The sequence below is a fragment of the Corylus avellana genome, chromosome 9, assembly GCF_965113065.1.
Source record: "Corylus avellana chromosome 9, dhCorAvel1.hap1.2, whole genome shotgun sequence".
In the NCBI taxonomy this organism is placed as follows: domain Eukaryota; kingdom Viridiplantae; phylum Streptophyta; class Magnoliopsida; order Fagales; family Betulaceae; genus Corylus; species Corylus avellana.
Window position 1 is genome coordinate 17,436,290 of NC_142498.1, and position 22,279 is coordinate 17,458,568.

Here is a 22,279-nt window from a genome sequence, read left to right on the forward strand (position 1 = left end):
GAGTACACCGTCACCCATATCTTCAGGGAAAATGTTAAAGACACAACACAAACCCAATTCAGGACCAACTTCTCTCCTACGTGGCATTTTTCTTTTAAAAAATAAAAGTTTGAATTTTAAACCATACACATAGTCTATCTCTCACCTTTTAGATCCAAAAATCCTCTCTCAGTCTCTCGCTCCCCCTCCTGCACTCATCCTCTTCCTCCGGCGAGTTCTTCGGCCACCGGCGAAGCTGTCCATACGTCGCTCCTGTCTCTCTCACTCCAGCACAAGGTTCCGTCTCTATCTCTCTCACTCCGGCGACGTCTACGGCCATCGGCGAAACTCCTGTCTCTCTCACTTGAATTTACAATTTTGTTGCCAAGAAAAGATTACAATGATATCTTCTACTATCTCTATTGTTGCATTTACAGGCTTCTTGCACGTGAGGGAATAAATGCAGAGCAGCTTGCACGGGAAGAGGAAGAGCCCACCAACTAAACGGTGCGTTTCGATCCTATCTTAACTGTGGTCTTCATTCTTCTTATTCTTTGCGTACCCAGCAGCCATTATATTGGATGCGATTACTGTGGAATCTTTGTTCAATTACATGTAACACACGCGTTTGTTGATTCAGACAATCACATATTGCCTTCTTTTCATCTAGGCTTTTGTTCAATTCTTGCGAATTTTGTTTTTGTTTTTGTTTTTGATGCATACATATATTTACGCGCTGTCAAATATCTGATTAATTATATGTTATTTGATTTTGCTTTCCTCCATTTTTTTTGTCAATTTGATTTTTTGCTTTCATTTTTTTTTTTAAATCTGGGTATTGCTTATTTTTGTGCGTGTTTGTTCTTATTGGGTTTTGATGAATGATGGAGCTTTACATTTCTTGATTCATGTATTTCTAGATTTTCTATTGTTGCTTATGGGTATATTTGTTTCTTTGTATTGTTAATTTGTATATATTTGTGTGTTCTTGCTGGGTTTTGATTAGTGATGGAGCTTCTTGTTTCTTGATTCGTGTACTTCCGGATTTTTGATTGTTGCTTTTAGGGGTAAAATTGGTTCTTTCTATTGTCAAATATTGTTATGTGAAAAAATGAAAGATCTTTAGTTTTTAATTTTTTGATCCCTTTTGCTTTAATTTGCTTAGGAACCAATTGGAGGCACAATCTCAGTCAGATTCATGCTTTGTCTTTCATTTGGGAAAAATTGCATTTTTAGGGTAAAACTTTGCTGGTGGTGGTGGTTGTAGATTGCTACAGCTTGAAGCGATTTTGTTAGAAAAAATAGAAAAGAAATAAGAAAGAAAGGAAAATGCATCCTCCTTTAACACTACACAAGCACCCGATGTGCGCCGAAGTGAGTCCATCTTCATCTTCTAGCTTTTTTCATGATTTACTATCCACAATTTCTTTAGGCTTATAAATCTCTTCTTTTTATTTTGTGGAGGCTGACTTTAAATGGATAGCTTTGACAGGATATATCTATTAATTTTCTTGGTTCATATTATGAGATACATGGTCCTAGGATTTTGAGCCAAATCCGAGTAGTTGGGATATGTCTAGATTGAGTAGCAATAAGTAAGAGGAAAGGTGATTTTGGCATGGTAACCCTCCTATCATCTATGAGCAAGAGAAGTTGGAATAGTTTTATGGCAATCAATGTAAAGTGAACTGTGTTTTGCTTCACAAACTATAAATGTCCATGTCATAATTTTGATTCTTATGTCCAGTTCAGTGGAAGCATTTCATTCTTTTTTCTTTTTTTTTTTCTTCAAATCAAATGTTGGAAGATGGCGAATAAGTGGATAGATGTTGGTATGATTGTTCTATCTGATTTTGTGCAGATTATTGAGGAGTTCCAAAAGTGTCATATAGACCATCCCATTGGGAAATTCTTTGGTGAATGTACAGATCTCAAAATAAAGCTTGATCGTTGTTTCAGGGAGGAGGTGAGTTTTCATTATATGGGTCATGGTTTTTTCTCTGGTTGGGATCTTTATTTTATTATTCCCATAACAAGATCTTCAACTTTTTTTGACAGAAAGCTCTGAAGCGGAAAGCAAACTTTGAGCAGAGTAAGAAATTGAAGGAAAGACTACAAGCTTTTAGGAAGGAAACTGCTGAAGAGAACAACCTTGTTCAAAGTTAATGGGGAAGTGAGAGATCAACATCTTCATGGTAAACAGAAGTTTGATGATTACTCCAAGAGCACTCATCCATGAACTGTTGCTGGTGCAAATAACATAAAGAAACTGTTGTTCTAGGAAACATGACTTGATATTTTGTTGCACATGATGTTTTCATGGTGCTTATTTGTTCTGTTGAATTCGTGGGAATTAATCACATTTGTATTTCCTATTTAAGCTATTCACTTTTTAGTTGCTGGAGAGGGATATTTGATAATTATGCATGAAATGTTTTTTATCCACTTCTAGCTTTGCAACAAGATTGTCACCTAATCACATTTCATTGATAGATTCCTCGGTAAACATAAATAAATATATACATGTCTTAAAAGCTAAATCAATTTTGGAGACAAAGAGAATATGAGGTGATATTTAGCATAGCTAGGAAAAATGGTTATTGCCTTTTAACTTATTGCTACATCATGTTGAAAGGCATCTAAGCTTAAGTGGCCTGATTGTTTTTTGTTTTTTTTGGGTTTAATAATCAGCTAAGTATCGGTACGAATTGAAAAGTTGCAATTCAACATGAGATGTTGTCATCTTAACCACTTATTGCCTTTTGGTTAAAAGAACCAGTTTGCAGCATATCTGAACTTCTAATACGTCATACTGTCAAGTTATATTGCCTTTTTCTTTCATTGTACTTTCAATCTTAGTTTTTTTTTAACTTGAAGTTGGTTTTTGTTGGAAAAACATATAGAGGCGATCGCCTAGGACCTGCAAATGCGTCCATCTACATTTTCTTATAAAATACGCCATTTTCTTAGGTTGCAAATGCGTCCATCTACATTTTCTTATAAAATACGTCATTTTGTTACAACCTAATTCTCAAGGACATACACGCAGTTTTTTAGCAAGATAAAATTTAACTTAATACTTGAGACAACTCTAACCTTTCCCGCATATGCAAAACAAACATAAAATAGAGAACTAGAAATAATAGATACATTAGATGTCACATTAAGATACACATTAATTGTGAAGAGGAAAAAAATATAGACACTAAAACAACAATAACCCTACTAAAACCCACTGCCCCAAATTCACTATTTTTCCTAAAGCTACCATCATTTGCACGTTATAACTACAAATTAACAAACACTTTCACTATCTTTATTTCTTCAAATTTTTCATCTCCATCCAACTCTTCATCCGAACAAGTGATCCTTAAGACATTTGATTCTTCAACTTCTTCATCCACATCTATAAAAAAGGGATACAAAGTTAAAAGCCATCATGGTGTGTCAAAGCAAAATTATAACCCAAACAAAAGATGAAACATTGGCCATCATCCCAGAAATACCCAGAAATACATTACCGTTAAAACTATAAAACACTTATAAGGAGTTTTTATTATAGGTACAAACATACAATTAGAGAAGTTTAATTGTTTGATATCATATACAAAAACTTTTATATTTTGACAAAGTAGAGCAACCAAATTGCGCTAGTTTGTACCTATACTAAAACTAGGTTACTGTCTAGTAAAGAAGCATTAATGGTTAGTCTGCTACCAAGTTGCACTAGCTATTGTTCATACACTCATATGCCTCGGTAAGCAAATAGATGGTTTCTTAAGCTACTGTAGAATGAAAAACTAGAAATACTAATCCTTTCGACTACATTATCCCATTTTGCAACAACCATAAATTTCCAGAACAGAACACACAACAATCAAGTATGCACTTTCAACCATTCCTTTTCTTTTCGATGAATAAGCTGATTTTATATCAAACACTCAAACCATTACAAGACTCCAGAAAAAAAAAAACCGGTACACAATTGCACAGATCCAATGGCAGCAGATTTGGAACAGAAAATTGACAAATAAGAGGAAGAAATTGAAAAGAACACGAGTGAGAGAGAGAGAGAGAGAGAGAGAGCGATGAGAGTGGAGGGAGAGGAGAATTACCTCACTCTTCCTCTTCCTGCTGAGCGGCAGGCTGAATGATTTGCAGAGAACTTATAGCCAAATGAATTTTGTGTGAAAACTTAACCTAATTTTGGAGCTTTGAAGAATAAGATGCAGAGGGCTATTTTTTTGTCTGAGATGAAGCCATTAGAGCAACAATGGAGATGGTCTGTAGAGAAAGATACCATATGTATATTTATTAAAGGCTTAATGAGTAGTATCCAAGATACCATCATGATTGATAAGGTTTCAGTTTCTTATGCAGTAAATGATCAAGAGGAAGAACTGAAACAAGAAAAAGAAGATGCAAATTTGCAAACCTTGATCATAGAGGAGACCTATGTTACCCTTCTCAAAGGTTTTATGAAAGAATTTTTCATTGAATTATGTGATTATGATTTGGAGTGCCTGATAGGTCCATAAAGGGTTTTTCAGGGAAACAATTATACAGTGGAATGAGAACTTTGAAAGCAGCAAAATTGAAGCCCAGATCAGGGAAGAGATATATTCCTTTGTCTTTGGTGAGAGCATCAAAAGTATTGTTGACACCGCAAGTACTTCTGCATCAAGTCAAAGTCAAGAGTTCAAACTTCCAGATGATTTTCTCCATGACTTCCCAATTAGTAGGGAGTTTTTCCAAGTTGGAGAAGGTCTAGGAAGGGAGGATGCTTGTATGCTTTTACTTAGGGAGATGGTGAAGAAATTGAAGATGGACATAGATGCTCATAATATGGAGAATCTGATCAGGAAAGATATATATATGTTTGTCATTGTTGAGGCAGTCAAAGATGCCTTTATCTTGCTTAGAGAAGCTGAACCTGGAATCCAAGACAATATCATGGGAGACAAGTCATATAATGGTGATCAATCAAAGGACCAAACAGAAAACCTTAACCTTGTGGGCTTGAAGAGTGAAGAGATGGAAGAGCAGGAGATTCTTGAAGAGCAGAATATTGATGAGGAACATGCTTTCAGCTCAGTAAGTAACAAGCTAGAGAAGGCCTTGCACCAGCTGGTGAGGAGTAAGGTAATATTAGGGGAGTTTCGGGGTAGTTTAGGCATCACAGTTGGTGATTTAGAAAAGGTTCATGCACATGTTGGAGGCCATGAAGAGGGGGAATTAGATTAATCTGATTCTGTCTTTAAATAGACTATAATGAATAACATAAAAAATGATAAGATTTCAAATATTCAAATAAACCCTAATTCTACTAAACCTATTTCATCTTGATTTTATCCCTATTACTACATACCTATGATGGGTCATTACGAGACAAATAGTTCGAAGCAGGGACAGAACAAACACCCCTTTATAAAACTTTTCCTTAAAATATATAAATAATTTGGCCTCTCGTTCATGCTTTGATCCACCGATGAGAAATTTTGGTTTCGTCCCGGTTCAAAATTCATTATGCCATGCTTAAACCTTACTTGTGTTTCTTCTACTCCATTTCATACTGGTTTTCAAATCCATACCCAATAATATTCAAAAAACAGAAATCTAAACCCTAAAGACATATAAATCTAATACACTATTCTAGCACCCACTACACATAAATCAAAAAGCCCTAGATTTTGAATGTAGAGGAGAGAGAGGGATTACTTACCACCGGTGGAGGAGAGAGAGAGCCTTTGGCTTCGCCGGAGTGAGAGAGAGACAGGAGCTTTGCCGGTGGCTGTAGACGTCGCCGGAGTGAGAGAGACAGTGGACGGAACCTTTCGACGGACGGACAGTTTCGCCAGTGCCGAAGAACTTGCTGGGGGAGAGAGAGGGTGAGCGCGGGAGGGAGAGCGAGGGAGTGAGAGGATTTCTTGTGGCCGAAGAACTCGCCGGAGGAGAGAGAGGGTGAGCACGGGAGGGAGAGTGAGGGACTGAGAGGGGATTTCCGATGGCCGATGAACTCGCCGGAGGAGATAGAGAGGGTGAGCGCGAGGGAGTGAGAGAGGACTTTTAGATTTCTGAAAATTTGATTTTTAGAGAGCTTTGATTTGGTTTAAAAAAAAAAAAGAAAAAATTTAAATTAAATGACACGTAGGAGAGAAGTTGGCTTTGAGTTGGGTATATGTTGTGTCCCTATCAAACCTCTGCTGCGACTTCGACACATTTCGATCTAATTTCTTTTTCTTTTCTTTCTTTTTTTTATGATTATTTTTTTAATCTCAAGAATCGTAAGATCAACTCGAGATCTCCCACCTGCTCATTATATATTTCAAGTAAAGAATTTCTCGTTACTTTTAGAGATGGAAGAGGAAAATTATTTCGAGTCCGGCCAGTTTGAAGTTGGCGACTATAAATGGTGCATTATGAGGATCCCCTTCCTCTTTTCATAAACTGTTTTTTGGTTTTCTTTTGGGATAAAAGAAAATATCAGCACTCTCATTTCCATGTCTAGGAAATTAGTACTCTATCCAAATGGGAAAGTGAGGAGCCATGGGACCGCTTACATTTCTCTATACTTGGGAATAGCAGCTACCGAGGATCTTCCACCTGGGTGGGAGGTTAACGTGAACACAAGATTCTTTGTGTTTGATCAAATCCAAAACAAGTACCTTAGTATTCAAGGTACCTTCACCCAAAACTTGTTTTCTCTTGCAGTTTGTCCATTTGGATGTATCTCGCTAATATATTTATGTTGGGATTTGATATGTGATTTTACAATTGCTTGTGAACCTCAACAACTTAGATGTGAGTGGGAGAGTAAGACGCTTTCACAACTTGAAGACTGAATGGGGATTCAATCAGTTTCTTTCCTATGATACTCTCAATGATCCATTAAACAGTTATCTTGTTGACGACAGTTGTGTCTTTGGGGTGGAAGTTCTTATTATTAAATATACTGGTAACGAAGAGTGTTTGTCAATGATAAATGAACCTCAGAGTAACTATTTCACTTGGAGGATTGACAACCATACAGACATGAAAGATCAAATTTATTACTCTGAGCATTTCATTGTTGAAGGGTGAAGATGGTAATTGGCGTTTTACTCTATGTCAATCTCAAATAGCTTTGCTCATTCTGTTAGTTCACAACCTTTTATCTTTATATTTTGGATATAGGAAGTTGAGTGCTCTATCCGAAGGGAAATAGAACAGGAGCAGGCACATGCTTGTCTCTCTATCTCTGCTTAGGTGATTCAGAAACTCTTCCTCCCAACAAAAAATTGTGTGCAAAATACAAGCTGCGAGTAAAAGACCAAATCCATGGCAATCCCCATGAGAAGACAGGTATGTTCTCTTGATTTTCACAAAAATATGCTCCTGATAAGTTACATGAAAAACCAATCTAACAAAATCTAATAATATGACCAACTCTTACTTTACAGTTGAGCGCTGGTTCTCTAATCCTAGTATCGGTTATGGTATCCACGAGTTTTTTCCATTGAGAGATCTCCTGGACGCATCAAAGGGCTACTTGGTGCTTGATGGTTTGCACATTGAATGTATAATTGATGCCATATCCATTCTCTTTTAAGGATTTTTCCTCAAATTAACACTATGTTTAAAATTAGAGAAGCTTTGTCTCGTTGAATTGTAACAATAATAGATTGTCAATTCTGTCCTCTCCTTTTTCTTTTCTTCAAAAGGGTATGTAAAAACTTTTGGTTATATTTCATAAACACACTACACATGCGTGATCATAGGGTTATTTGTCTATATTATTTAATTAGGATTAATAAAGTAAGATCAAAGAAAAAGGTCCATAAATTTCGACCAAAAGAAACTGTTTCTAAAACTAAAAATTGTGATTGAAAGCTTTCATATCTTGCTTAGATTTGTGTTTTTTTTTTTTTTTTTTTTTTTTTTTTTCTTTATGATATGATATATGCAAAATTAACTTAGATTTAATATAGATTTTTTTTACAAAAGAAAATGCAAGAAAATGTTGTTTCATAGAAATACACTTGCTTAATTGAAATTTTCGACCAAGAAGGATTTTGTTTCTTAAAAAAAATTGATTTTCATAAACTAGATTTAAAGTTAAAAGCTTTCATATATTGGTTAGATTTGAATTTTTTATGAAATGATACATGCAAAATTAACTTAGATTTAATTTAACAAGAAAAGATTGTGTTTATAGAAATATCTGTGCATGAAATTTCCGACCAAGAAGGATTTTGTTTCTAAAAAAAATGCTTTTTATATGCTCGATTTAAAGTTAAACATGAGATTTACATGAGATTTACATGAACTTAATATATATTTAGTCTAAATAGTAGAAAGAAAGAATTAGTTTCTTTAGACATAAAGAGCATAGAATTTTGGGTTTCTTCTTTAGGTTTAATTAGGCCTGGGTATCGGTTAAAACGGTCTAATTTTGGCTCTTTTCGGTTATTAACCGATAATTTTCGGTTAAACGGTTTATTAATCGATACCTAACCAATAAGAATTTTAACCGAAATTATCGGTTATAACGGTTCGGTTAAACCGGTTAACCGATTTAACCGTGGCTTTATATTGATTTATTTTGTTGGGTCAAAAATGAGTTTTTTTTACTTTTGAGAGCCCAAATACTTTTTGTTGGGCTAAAATAACTAATTAAAAATGAGTTATTTTAGGGCCCAAATACTTTTTGTTGGGACCCAAATATTTATTTTTAAGGCTAAAAATTGAAGTTTTTTTATATTGATCCACTACAATTTTTTTTTATATTATAAAATACATTTTTCCAAAGCAAATGGACTAATTAACATAATGAATGCTAATTAGACTAACAAAACTAGTTAATGAAAAATGTTTTCACCAAAGGCAAAGAAATCACATCCAATGCCATCACTAAAAACAAATCAAACCTACCCAAACTAAAATTAAGATAAGATTACATAGGTATATATATAATCTCAAAACTATGTCGTTTTGGCATTCATACTTAACGGTTTATATCGGTTAAACGGTTAACCGATATAAAATTTCTAACCGAACCGAACCGAACTGATAAGCATATCGGTATAAAAAATTTAACCATAAGGATATCGGTATATCGATTACGGTTAATATCGGTTCGGTCGAAACCGGTACACGGCCGGTAATCGGTTAATCTGCCCACCCCTAGGTTTAATGCTAGTATTAAGAAATTCATAACCGAATAGGCCATAGGAAGCGTCCTTAGGGTTTTGGGACATAATTGGGTGGTTTTGGGCCTATTTGGAAGCTATTTGAATCAAAAAAATTCCTTTTTTTTTTTTTTAAAAAAAAAAAAAAAAATTATTACTTTATTATATAAATTTTGAGTGTTTTAGTAATTTTGATACAATTCTAATGAGAGTAAATATAGTATCACCAAACTAAGGGGTCTGTTTGAGTGTGCGTTTGAGGGGTCTAAAGCACGTTTAACACTAAAAAAGTCCATTTGAAGAAAAAAACACTTGTTTGGTAAAAAAAAATTGAAAGCACTTTTAAGGGTTTAAAAGGCCTAGAAATAGCCAAAAAAACACTTTTGACAAAAGCTTAAAAATGAAGCTTTTGTCAAAAAGTATTTTTTGACTTAAAACATCTATTTCTCAAACGAAATCCCAAATATGCTCTAAGAATGACAAAGTTTTTCTCCAAATTAAGTTGGATGAATTTCTTCAAACTCTATCTATAAAAATGACTTTTTTTAAAATATATATATATATATATATATATATATATATATAGCATGTGAAATGCATGTGATTTTTTAAAAAAATTTAAAAGACGTGTTTTTTATATGTTCAAGTGACATATGTCATTTTTATAGACTAAGTTTAAGGAAATTCCTCCAACTCAATTTAAAGGAATACTCTATCCAACTATGAAATAAGATTAGCTATTCTATTTCACATTTTATAATCTCAATAATAGCTATTCATTTTCCTAACATAATAATCATTCTGTTATTTTTTACTAAAGAACTCAATTTCTCAAATTTGAAATTACGCTGCAACAGTCTAATTCACAAGAATTTCAAAAATAACAAAAGTAAAAGAAATTCACATGGGCAATTATATATATATGGTATTTAATCAGCTTCTCAATTTAAAATTAAACTGCAATAGTAATCCTCAAGAATTTTCTAGTTCAACAAATTTACAAAAAGTAAAAGAAATTATCATGGGCAATTACCATCAAGCCCACACATTCACAAACACACACAAGAGCGAAAAAAAAAAGAAAGAAAAAAAAGGGTTTACCTTAGCCATTAAGCTTATTTTTCTTTATGACAAAGCCGAACGCACTTTAAAAGCAAATAGGTATCAATCGAACTCTACTTTTGGCTCCAATAAAGAGAAGTATGCTGTGAGGCTTTTGAGTTTCCTTAAAGCATCAGAAGCAGAAGCAGGTCTCCCTTACAATACATATATAGCCCATCCATCAGGAGAATCAAGAGTTCAAAAGAAAGACATGGAAGATAAAACTTGCCATCCTCACTCTGCTCACAATGATGAAACTGGTAAATCTCTCTCTATCTCTTATGCTCTCTCTGATTTAGTATCAATTGTCAAAAAGTATCGAAAGTAGTTTATTAATTAGTATTGGGTTTGGAAATTTTAGATAACTATTAACAAAAAAGTATCACAATGTATGTAATGTTATTGAAATTATTTTTATTTTTATTCTTAAAAATTTTAATTTAAATTATTTTTATTTTTATTCTTCTTTGACAAATTTTAATAATTTGGGAAGGTATTGATGCAAATTAAAGTGTGGGGAGATATAATGAGAATCCCTTCTAGTTTGAGAGACGTGATTTTTTTTGAAGAAAACAAAAAGATTCGCCTTAGCCGTCAAGAAAGCCAAACGCATGCACTTCAAAAGCAAAAAGCTTTGGGCTCCTCTAAACAGAGTTACGCTGTGAGTCTTTAGTTGAGGAAGGTGAAGACCGAGGCTTTCAGGATCGGAGATTTCATCCAATTTAATCGCCGTTAAAGCTGAGGTTAAAAAATAAATAAATTATTATTTCATTCTTTTTGTTTTTTTCTTGTGCCTTTTTTGTGTTGTGTTTTGTATGTAGAAATAAATCATAGGCGTCACAGGTCTTGAAAAAGTGATATATATAACTTTTTGTATTTCTTTAATTGACAAGTTAAAATAGAAAGCAAAAGCGGCATATCATCCAAAATGTTTCTCTAATTCTCCACCGACCTACCTCTGAAATATCTTTTATTGTCGGCTTAATTTCTCCTCTCCAAATCGTGTTATAAAGTGTTGTGGCTGGGGAAGAGTGTGTTTATGTTTATTTGAGGAGGGAGTTCATGTCTGGTTTAGCGTGAGAGGCGGTAGTGTCGGTGTGTGGTAAATGGCCGAAAAGCCTTTCGACTGGCTCTAGTTGTGAAATGAATGGCAAGAGAGTTACATCCATACGCCTCGTTTGGTTTGTTGAATTAGTATTTTATTAAGAAAATGAATAGGTATTATTAGGAATAGAAGATGCTAGAATTGAATAATTGTTCCAATTTTTTTGTTTGGTAGCAACACATATTTCATAATTGAAATTCAACCAAAATTATTGAAAAAATAGTCATATGATTTCTAATTTTTCGAAAACTCGAATTAAAAAAAAAAAAAAAAAAAAAAACTGTTGAATGTGTGAGGGTCTAGTGTGGGCGGATGACTTTTTTTTACATGAAAAGTTACACATATCATAGAATAGATTTGACAAATTTCTTTCAACCCAATTTGGAGGAAAACTCTGTCCATATTAGAACAGATGAATTAAACGGATTTTGTTCTTTGAGGTGACTCGTTGAGATTTTACCAAATTTTCCTATATCTAAGGATTGTGTGTTAGATTGAGTCTTTGATCATCTCATCTGAAAATTAATTGGCTTCCACTAAGAGAAGCCAAAGTTTTTTATGGCATTCGAAATCGCATATCACAAGGCATGTTCTAATTAAGAGCCTCCATGTGAGCAGAGCAACACCGTTGTACGTACATCAATAGTGTACTTCAATCATTTTCTTCTTTCCCTTCCTCTTGAGTTGTGTGGCTGAATCCCTTGAGAGCTATTCACTAAGTAACAAAGTCGTTTAGGAAAAAAAAAAAAAAAAATGTAACAGAAGTGACCATGCAGGAGAATGAAACGACCGTGGAGTAGCCCAGATATATTGAAACTCCTTCCTTAATGCATGCAGGGCCGTAGTTCTTTGAGCAATTCCTCAGAATATCAGAAGCAGGAGAAAGAAGAGTTCAAAAGAAAGACATGGAAGTGGTACACCCTCTTTCGGCTGACAATGATGGAACTGGTATACCTTCTCTCTCTGATTTTTGGTGACTTGCTTTATGTTCTTAGTGTATTTATGAAAAAGCTGCTTGGTCGATTCTTCCTTGCATCTCAAACATGTATTTGAGTTAAAGTTTAGTAATGTTGAAAAATAAACTTAAAACCAGCAAGATGGAGCAACTTAGTCAAGTACTCTCACTCTAAGCTGCATTTCAGTCATATCTATTATAAACTTTTATTTATTTCGTAGTATATTTTTGAAGAGGGTAACATTCAACTCCGGGCTAGCTATTCACAATCTACTTTAGGTCAATTATGTAAGGTAAATAGATATACTAAATTATGGGATTGAATACGCTATCCTAATACTTCTGTCAAAATTATTTCAAATACAATGGATAGAACCCAAAATTCCCCTCTTTAGAGGGAGAGAGCTACCAATTGGTTAAATAAATTAGGCAAATTAAGGTTTGATATAATAAATTTGGAAATTTAAGAACCACTCTACTGTCCAACCCAATGTCTTCTGATTGAATATATAACTATCAACAAAAAAAAGTTATCACAATAATTAGCTTCATATTTTTTTAATCTGATTATTTTTTTTCAAAATATATATATATATATATATATATATATATATATTTTGAACAGGAATCATACAATCAACTAGAGATCTTCCACCAGCTCATTATACATTTCAAATCAAGAATTTCCCAAAACTGTTAGGGATGGAGGAGGAAAAATGTAACTCGGGCGAGTTTGAAGTTGGCGGCTACCAATGGTGCATCTTGAGGACTCTCTTTCAAATTGGGACCCCTTGAAGTTAGGTTGTCCGAATTTCATTGAACTAAGCAACCTAAGGAACGGGACTATGGGGTCCACTTACCTTGGGTAGGTTGGCTGACACCTTAGGCTGACTAGAGTAGGTGGGGTTCGTAGTCTCCTTTCATAGGCTCAGAAATTCAGGCAGTCTAATTTCAGGAAATTCCCATTCCCCCCTTCTCCTTTCAGTTTATTTTTCTTTCTTTTTTTTGGGATAAAAAAATATGAGCATTTTCATTTCTATGTCTAGGAGATTGGTACTTTACCCAAATGGGAAAAAGAATAGCAATGTGAACGGTCATATCTCTCTATACTTGGCAATAGTAGCTACCAATGACCTTCCACTTGGGTGGGAGGTTAACGTGCACATAAGATTCTTTGTGTTTGATCAAATCCAAGACAAGTATATGAGTATTCAAGGTACCTTCGCCAAAAACTTAGTTTCATATTGTACTCAATCTTAGAGTACTTGAGCTTAAGTTTAATGCTTCGCTTGCAGTTTGTCCATCGCTAATATATTTATGTTGGGATTTGATATGTAACTTTACAATTGCCTGTTAACCTAACAACTTAGATGCGAGTGGGAAGGTAAGACGCTTCCATAAATTAAAGACCCAATGGGGATTCGATCAATTGCTTTCCCATGATACTCTCAATGATTCATCAAATGGTTATCTTGTTGACGACACTTGTGTCTTTGGGGTGGAAGTTTTTGTTATTAAATGTATGGGTAAAGGGGAGAGTTTGTCAATAATAAATGAACCTCAGAGTAACTATTTCACTTGGAGGATTGACAACTATACGGACATGAAAGCTGAAGTTCATTACTCTGAGCATTTCACTGTTGAAGGGCGAAGATGGTATGATTGGAGTTTTGCTCTTCTATATCAATCTTAAATAACTTTACTTATTATGTTTGTTCACAACCTTTTATCTTTATATTTTGTATACAGGAAGTTGAGACTCTATCCGAAAGGATCTGGAACAGGAGCAGGCACATACTTGTCACTTTATCTCGCCTTAGGTGATTCAGAAACTCTTCCTCCCAACAAAACATTGTGTGCAAAATACAAGCTGCGAATAAGGGACCAAATCCATGGCAATCACCATGAAAAGACAGGTTTGTTCTCTTGATTTTTAGAAAAATATGCTCTAAACCTTCATTTCTTTTCCACCTGAACAGAAGAAAATTCTCCTGAAAAGTTACACGAAAAACCAATCTAAGAAAATCTCATAATATAATCAACTTTTACCTTACAGTTGACCATTGGTTCTCTGATCCTCGCATCGGTCATGGTCTCCACGAGTTTTTGTCATTGAGAGATCTCAAGGACGCATCAAAGGGCTACTTGGTGCGTGATGGTTTGTTCATTGAATGTAAAATTTATGCCATATCCATTCCTTTTTAATTAAGGATTTCTCCTCAAATTAACACTATGTTTAAATTGGAGAAGCATTGTCTCATTGAATTGTAACAATAATAGATTGCCAATTCTGTCTTCTCGATCCTTTTTCTTTTCTTCAAAAGGGTATGTCAAACTTTTGGTTATATTTCATAAACACATGCGTCATCATATGGTTATTTGTCTATATTATTTAATTAGGATTAATAAAGTAAAATCAAAGAAAAAGGTCTATAAATTTTGACCAAAAGAAACTGTTTCTAAAACTAAAATTGTGATTGAAAGCTTTCATATCTTGATTAGATTTTTTTTTTTTTTTTTTTAATGATATGATTCATGCAAAATTAACTTAGATTTAATCTATAATTTTTTTAAAGAAAGCAAGAAAATAATGTTTTCGTATAAGTACATTTGCTTTGAAATTTGCTTTGAATTTTTGATGAAATGATACATGCAAAATCAACTTAAATTTAATTTAACAAGAAAAGATTGTTTTCATAGAAATATCTATGCATGAAATTTTCGACCAAGAATGATTTTGTTTCTAAAAAAATGATTTTTATATACTCGATTTAAAGTTAAACATGAGCTTTACATGAACTTAATAGTGATTTAATCTAAAAAGTAGAAAGAGTTAAGTTTTTTTAGACATAAAGAGCATATAATTTTGGGCCTAAATTTGGGTTTCCTCTTAGGAGTTTAAGCCTAGCGTTAAGAAATTCAAAACCTTCTCCCGTTATTATTCAATTAGGAAAAAAAAAAAAAAACTAAAAGGGCCATAGGAAGTGTCCTTAGGGTTTTGGGCCATAATTGGGGGGGAGGGTTTGGGCCTATTGAGAAGCTATTTGAATCCAAATTATTTATTAAAAAATTAATTATTACTTTATTATATATATTGTGAGTGTTTTAGTAATTTTGGTACAATTAATATGTTATCACCAAACTAGAAAATAAGATTAATTATTTTATTCCACATTTTCTCATCACAATAATAACTATTTATTTTTCTAATATAATAATTATTTCACGTAACAAAGGAGACATAAATGTTTTCGTTCTGAATTGCACCTTTAATTAATCAGGTGCAATATATGGGATTTAATTAGCTTCTCAATTTGAAATTACGCTGCAAAAGTCTAATTCATACGAATTTCAAAAATAACAAAAGTAAAAGAAATTCACATGGGCAATTACCATCGAGCCCACTTATTCACAAACACGATAAAGAAAAGGACATAATTTTTCTTAGCCCATTCATTCACGATGCTCTACTAAAAAAGCAAAAGAAAAATCGATCAGTGTGTTTGATGTTGCGATTTTGTTAAAAATAATAATAATAAATTGCAAAAAATAAGTTGTTTGAAATTATATTTTTACAAAATTATGATTTAAAAACGTAAAAAATCTGTATTTTTAAATTTTAGGTAAAATTATGCTTTATTTATTTTTATTTTTTTTAAATACATAATTTTAAAGAGGTTTGATACGGACACAACCCAAATCTAACTTATGGCCAACTTCTCTCTTACGTGTAACAAATATTTGAGTTTTAAACCAAACAAATTGTTTTTTTTCCCAAATTTTCAGAATCTCAAAATTCTCTCTATCAATTTTTTTGATTTAAAAATGACACGTAAGAGAAAAGTTGGCCATAAGTTAAATTTATGTTGTGACCTTAACATTTTTCAATTTTAAAAGATAAACTGTAATTTTAAAGGTCAAATTCTAATTTTGTCAAACGCTTAAAATAGTAATTTAGCTTAAAATCATAAAATCACAATGCCAAACCTTACTATTTTTCCTTGAGCCAAACGCGCTTCAAAAGCAAAAAAATATCTCACTCTCACTTCAAAAGAAAAGCGAGCAACGCTGTGAGCCTGTGAGGCTTAACCGGAAAAGGAACGTGAAGATTGAGGCTTTCAGGATCGGGGATCTAACCGGAGGTGGCACTCTGAAGTCTGAATGAACCCCCAGACTTGGCGTCCGTACTGATTAGCTTCATCCAATTTCATCGCCGTTAATGCTGAGGTAAATTTCTTTTTCTTTTTCTTGAAAAAGTGATATATATAACTTGTTGTATTTCTATGACAAGTTAAAATAGAAAGCAAAAGTCGATAAATAAAAAAATAATAATTCCAACGAAATTCGGCATATAATCCAAACTGTTTCTCTAATTCTCTACCCACCCCCATCTGAAATTCCTTTGATTCTTGGTTTAATTTCTCCTCTCCATTAATGCGAATCGTGTTGAAGTAAGGCCTCTAAAAGTGTTAGTCGAAGCGAGAATCAAAGGGGCTAGTAATTTTTGGGTGGTGATGTGATATACATCCCTAGAGAGCTATTAACTATTCTGTAATTTGTTTGGGATTGTAATTTCAAAGCAAACAATTTAAAAATAATAATTTTAAAACATGGGATTTTAAAAACATAATTAAGCGTTTAGTATAATCGCAGCTTACAAATTTTTTTACATCACGCTCATGCTTTTAGTATACGAAATCGCAATGCGAAACTCACTCGGAAGAAGTCGTTTAGTAAAAAAAAAAAAAAAATTAACGAAAGTGTCCATGCAGAAGGAAACGGCCATGGAGTACCCATGATATATTAAAACTCCTTTGTTAATGCATGCAGGGTTATAGCAGAAGCAGAAAGAAGAGTTCAAAAGAAAGACATGGAAGATAAAACTTGCTATCCTCTCCCTGCTGACAATGATGAAACTGGTATACTCTCTCTCTGTCTCTCTTCTTCGCTCTCTGATTTTTGGTGACTTTGTGTTATGTTATTTAGTATTAATTGTCAAAAAGTATCGAAATTAGTTGCATTTGCTCAATCTGCGTCAGATTCTGATGCTGCGACTTGGACACATTTGGAGTTGGCATTGGACTGAATCTGATCCACCAACAGATTTTCTTGCTTACATCTCAAACATGTATTTGAGTTAAAATTTAGTATTGTTGAAAAATGAACTTAAAAACCAGCTTGATGGAATACTTAGTGAAGTACTCCAAGCTGCAATTAATTCTGTCATATCTAATTTGAAGTTTTATTTATTTCATAGTATATTTTTGAAGAGGGTAACATTCAACTCTAGGCTAGCTATCAACAATCTACTCTAGGTCAATGTTGTACGGTAAATAGATGTAATAAATTATGGGATTGAATACGCTATCCTAATACTTTTGTCAAGACTCAAAACTATTTCAACTGTAATGAATTGAACCCAAAACTCCCCTCTGTAGAGGGGGAGAGCTACCAATTGGTTAAATAAATTAGTTAAAGGTTTGATATAACAGATTTGGAACTTTAAAAACCACTCTACTGTCCAACCCAATGACCTATGATTGAATATATAACTATTAACAAAAAAAGTATCACAATAATTAGCTTTATATTTATTGAATCTGGTTTTTTTCTTTATTTTTATCTCAGGAATCATACAATCAACTAGAGATCTCCCACCAGCTCATTATACATTTCAAGTCAAGAATTTCTCATTACTGTTAGGGATGGAGGAGGAAAAATGTCACTCTGGCCAGTTTGAAGTTGGCGGCTATCAATGGTGCATCTTCAGGACTCCCCTTCTCCTTACAGCTATTGGTTTCTTTTTCTTCTTTTAATAAAAAAATATGAGCATTTTTGTTTCCATCTTTAGGAGATTGGTACTCTACCCAAATGGGAAAAAAAATAGCAATGGGAACGGTCACATCTCGCTATACTTGGCAATAGCAGCTACCGATGACCTTCCACTTGGCTGGGAGGTTAATGCGAACATAAGATTCTTTGTGTTTGATCAAATCCGAGACAAGTACCTGAGTATTCAAGGTACCTTCACCCAAAATTTAGATTTTATAGTGTACTCTTTTAATGTGAGAATATTAGATTTGAGCTTAAGTTTAAAGCTTTGCTTGCCAATTTGGCCATCGGGATGTACCTCGATAAGATGTTTATTGGAATTTGATATGTGACTTTACAATTGCTTGTAAACCTCAACAACTCAGATGCAAATGGGAGAGTAAGACGCTTCCATAACTTGAAGACTGAATGGGGAATCGCCCAATTGCTTTCCCATGATACTCTCAATGATTCATCAAATGGTTATCTTCTTGATGATACTTGTGCCTTTGGGGTGGAAGTTTTTATTATTGAAGGTACTGGTAGAGGGGAAAGTTTGTCAATGATAAATCAACCTCAACATAATTATTTCACTTGGAGGATTGACAACTTTACTGACTTGAAAGATGAATTTTATATCTCTGAGCATTTCACCGTTGAAGGGCGAAGATGGTATGATTGGAGTTTTGCTATTCTATATCAGTCTCAAGTAGTTTACTTATCCTATTAGTTCACAACCTAAATCTTTATATTTTGGATATAGGAAGTTGAGGCTCGAGCTAGAAGAAAGTGAAAGTGAAACAGGACCAGACACATGCTTGTCTCTCTATCTCTGCTTAGGTGATTCAGAAACTCTTCCTTCCAACAGAAAATTGTATGCAAAATTCAAGCTGCGAATAAGGGACCAAATCCATAGCAATCACCTTGAAAAGACATGTATGCTCTCTTGATTTTCCCAAACTATGCTGCAAACTTTCATTTCTTTTCAACCTAAACAGAAGAAAATTTTCCAAAAAATTTACACAAAAAACCAATCTAAAAAAATCTAATAATGTGACCAACTCTTACCTTACAGTTGAGTACTGGTTTTCTGATCCCCACGACTCTTATGGTGTCCAAGAGCTTTTGTTAATGAGAGATCTCCAAGACGTATCAAAGGGCTACTTGGTACGTGATGGTTTGCTCATTGAATGCAAAATTGATGTCATATCCATAGTTAAGGATTTCTCCTCAAATTAACACTGTTTAAATTGGAGAAACATTGTCTCTGAAGTACTTGTGTTTGACAATATGTAGCATTCCTAACTTGATCGACTTTGTTAGTGTTCTGGCCTGTTTTAGCATCGTGCTAATGTTCAAAATAACGCTATGCCTGTTGGTGAACATTAAATTTTCTGCTATACCACTGAAGTGGCCAAGGAAATAGACCTATCTAATGGCTATGTATATAATGTTTTGTTGCCTTGAAAGTGAATTATTTCGTGGATATATATATTTTGTGTTGGAGAGGGGGGGTTTGTATAGCTCCGATGCCTTCCTAGAGCCTGAATATAATAGAAAGTGGTATTTTTATATTCCCCCAAGTACTCTCTCATTCACAAATCATGAGTGCTCTGGGATGTCTTCTAGACTAAGGGTGACAATTTGTGTTCTCGTGTTGAGTTTATGTCATGTTGATGCATGGGTATAAGACTATATAGGTTAACTTTAATTCGACTTGTTTAATTAAATAAGTCAAACACTTTAACTCACTAATTTCATGTTGGGTTCGTGGATTGTATTAAAAATTGTTAGCCCTATATTGTGTGTTGGGTCATGTTGAGTTATGCGTATAAGATTATATAGGTTAATTATAATTAGCCTATTTAATTAAACATGTTAGACATCTCAATTCTAATTTGTTAATTTCATATTAAATTCTTGTTGAATTCACCAGCAGTATAAAAAATTGTTTATAAGTGAGCTTTGTTGAGTGTTCCAAACGTACCCTTCTAAGAAGTTGGAGACCCATAGGCTGGTCATGCGCCTTATCTTTTATGAAGGGAAGACACTGCCTGCATCTAAGTGATTTTGTCGGTGGAGTTCGGCTGTTGTTTTCTGGGGCTTAGAGTGTTTTATCCAACCACGTAAGTCTATTTAAACTAAGAATTATGAGTAATTCTAAATGGCTTATTTGTGTCCTACTAAGAATAATGTGACTATTAAAATTACTCTTGAATCAAAATTTAATAATAATCAATTATAAGCTTAATGGTGATTTTAATAGCCACATCATTTTTAGTAGGACACAAATAGGCCTACTAGAATTACTCAAGAATTATCATTTATTTTAAATTATTTAAAAATTGATAACTATTTCCTCTAATAAGTAGATGGAGTTGGAAGAAAGAGGGTGAGAATGGGAGTGGCGGTGTGAGGAAAATAGGGGGAGATAGGTGCCAAAAAAAATTAAAAAACTTTTTTATTTTATTTTATTTTAAATGTGTAAATGATAATAATAATTTAAAAAGTATATTTCATTTCTCTTTTAATAATATCTAATGACCAACTTAATGATTTAATAATATTTGAGAGTTCCTTTAATTAGGAACTGAAAAGTTCGTATTTACATATAGTTGGTTTTTTGTTTTTTGTTTTTTGTTTTTTGTTTTTTGGTTTTTTAATGACAAGAGCTTCATGTATCTCTGTAGATAAGGGAAACTTTCTTTTAGATTTGGACACATAGGCAAAAATTTAGATTTAAACTTCTTACGGGTGCTGATTATTAGGAATTAATAGGGATAAATAAATAAATAATGCACAAAAGAGCAGCAACACAACAAAGGACAACAACTTCTAGGTAACTTTTGACGGTTCTTAAACAAGGGTTAGGATCGGATCTGGATTCTTAATAAATACGAGAGAAATCTTTCGTAAGGTTCATTCTCTAAGCATAAACGCGGATTGTTCAAGATCTGTTTGAACATATGAGTTTTATAAAAACTCTTTTATATTTGTTTTTCAAATTATTATAATCAAATTGTAGGGATCCCTCAGTCAAATATTTTTGGTGATTGTTTTAGCTTTGAAGTCCAAAATCTTTTTCCTTTGTTAATGAATTACACCTTATTTTTAAAGAATTATTTCACAAATTAAAAATCAAATATCAGAGCACTAATAGTAGAGCAATAGACTCCCTAAACCCCCCTTTCCCTACATGTATGAAAAATCTCCAAAAATTCACGAACGGAAGATTCCCTTGCCTCACTAAACAAAGAAAAATTTAATTACAGTATTATTCAAAAGAGAAAAATACATTTTACCCATTATCTATCCACCTATTTACACTTTGACCTTCAATGTTTAAAAAGTGACATTTGATCCCCCAAACTTCCAAATTGTTGCAATTCGACCATTCTGATTTTTTTTTTTTCCAAAATGCCTCCATCCCAAGTTAAAAAAATAAAAAATAAAAAATTAAGGGGTGTCCGGTCTACGGTGGCCGAAGCCACCCCTAGGCCCAACTGGGGTGGCCGGCCACCCCTTAATTTTTAAATTTTTTTTAAAATATTTTATTTTATTTTTAACTTGGGATTGGAGTATTTTGGGGGGAAAAAAAAAAGTTAGAATTGTCGAATTACAATAATTTGAAAGTTTGAGGGGTCAAGTGTCACTTTTTAAACATTGGAGGTCAAAGTGCAAATGAGTGGATAGTTCAAGGATAATTTCCCCTATCCAAAATTTAGGGAAACATTTTAACTGCCCTTATCCTTATTTTATCCAATCTTTTCTTCTTTTTTCTTAGCATTGATTTGAAATAATATTTAGATCATATAAAGAGATGAAGAGGGAAGCTATTATCAAGTATATTTGAATAAAAATTTGGTTCTCTATTTGTATTTTGAAAAATCTAAGAAATATGTTGCTAATGCTTTATCGTCTTGATTACCATAAACTCTAGATTGTTTTTCTATCAGTAATAAAATAATTATAATTAATTGTGTTTTCTTCTCTCATGAGTCTGATCTCTCTTCAACAGACTCAAATCAGACAAAAAGCAACGTGTCCCAAAACCAAGCCACTTCGTCTACATGCAACCCCTGCATGAAAACTTCCTAACACGTGCCACCCCTTTTTTAACACGCACCACCCAGCCTCCTTCTATATAAAACCCCCACCTCT

At 33.4% G+C, this 22,279-nt stretch overlaps 2 protein-coding genes and 2 pseudogenes across 3 annotated transcripts; all 4 read left to right on the plus strand.

The window, feature by feature from the left end:
• Window positions 1-467: 467 nt before the first annotated feature.
• LOC148583891 (uncharacterized) lies at window positions 468-2,367 on the plus strand. Its single transcript, XM_088510648.1, has 4 exons — window positions 468-486; window positions 1,247-1,353; window positions 1,841-1,945; window positions 2,038-2,367. Exons 2-4 carry the CDS (start codon window positions 1,309-1,311, stop codon window positions 2,143-2,145), a joined length of 258 nt encoding a protein of 85 aa, XP_088366774.1. The 5' UTR covers window positions 468-486; window positions 1,247-1,308; the 3' UTR covers window positions 2,146-2,367.
• Window positions 2,368-5,990: 3,623 nt separating this feature from the next.
• On the plus strand, window positions 5,991-7,586 carry LOC132191002 (uncharacterized; annotated as a pseudogene).
• A 2,753-nt stretch (window positions 7,587-10,339) lies between these two features.
• Window positions 10,340-14,535, plus strand: LOC132190999 (uncharacterized; annotated as a pseudogene). Its single transcript, XR_015909141.1, has 6 exons — window positions 10,340-10,507; window positions 12,933-13,062; window positions 13,354-13,523; window positions 13,678-13,963; window positions 14,057-14,223; window positions 14,364-14,535. The product of XR_015909141.1 is annotated as an uncharacterized LOC132190999 (transcript).
• Window positions 14,536-16,339: 1,804 nt separating this feature from the next.
• On the plus strand, window positions 16,340-19,604 carry LOC132189549 (MATH domain and coiled-coil domain-containing protein At3g58250). The gene is made up of 7 exons (XM_088510561.1): window positions 16,340-16,534; window positions 17,138-17,226; window positions 17,936-18,065; window positions 18,159-18,328; window positions 18,505-18,790; window positions 18,882-19,054; window positions 19,194-19,604. The coding sequence occupies exons 1-7, from the start codon at window positions 16,527-16,529 to the stop codon at window positions 19,355-19,357; spliced, it is 1,020 nt and encodes a 339-aa protein (XP_088366687.1). The 5' UTR covers window positions 16,340-16,526; the 3' UTR covers window positions 19,358-19,604.
• Window positions 19,605-22,279: the final 2,675 nt, after the last annotated feature.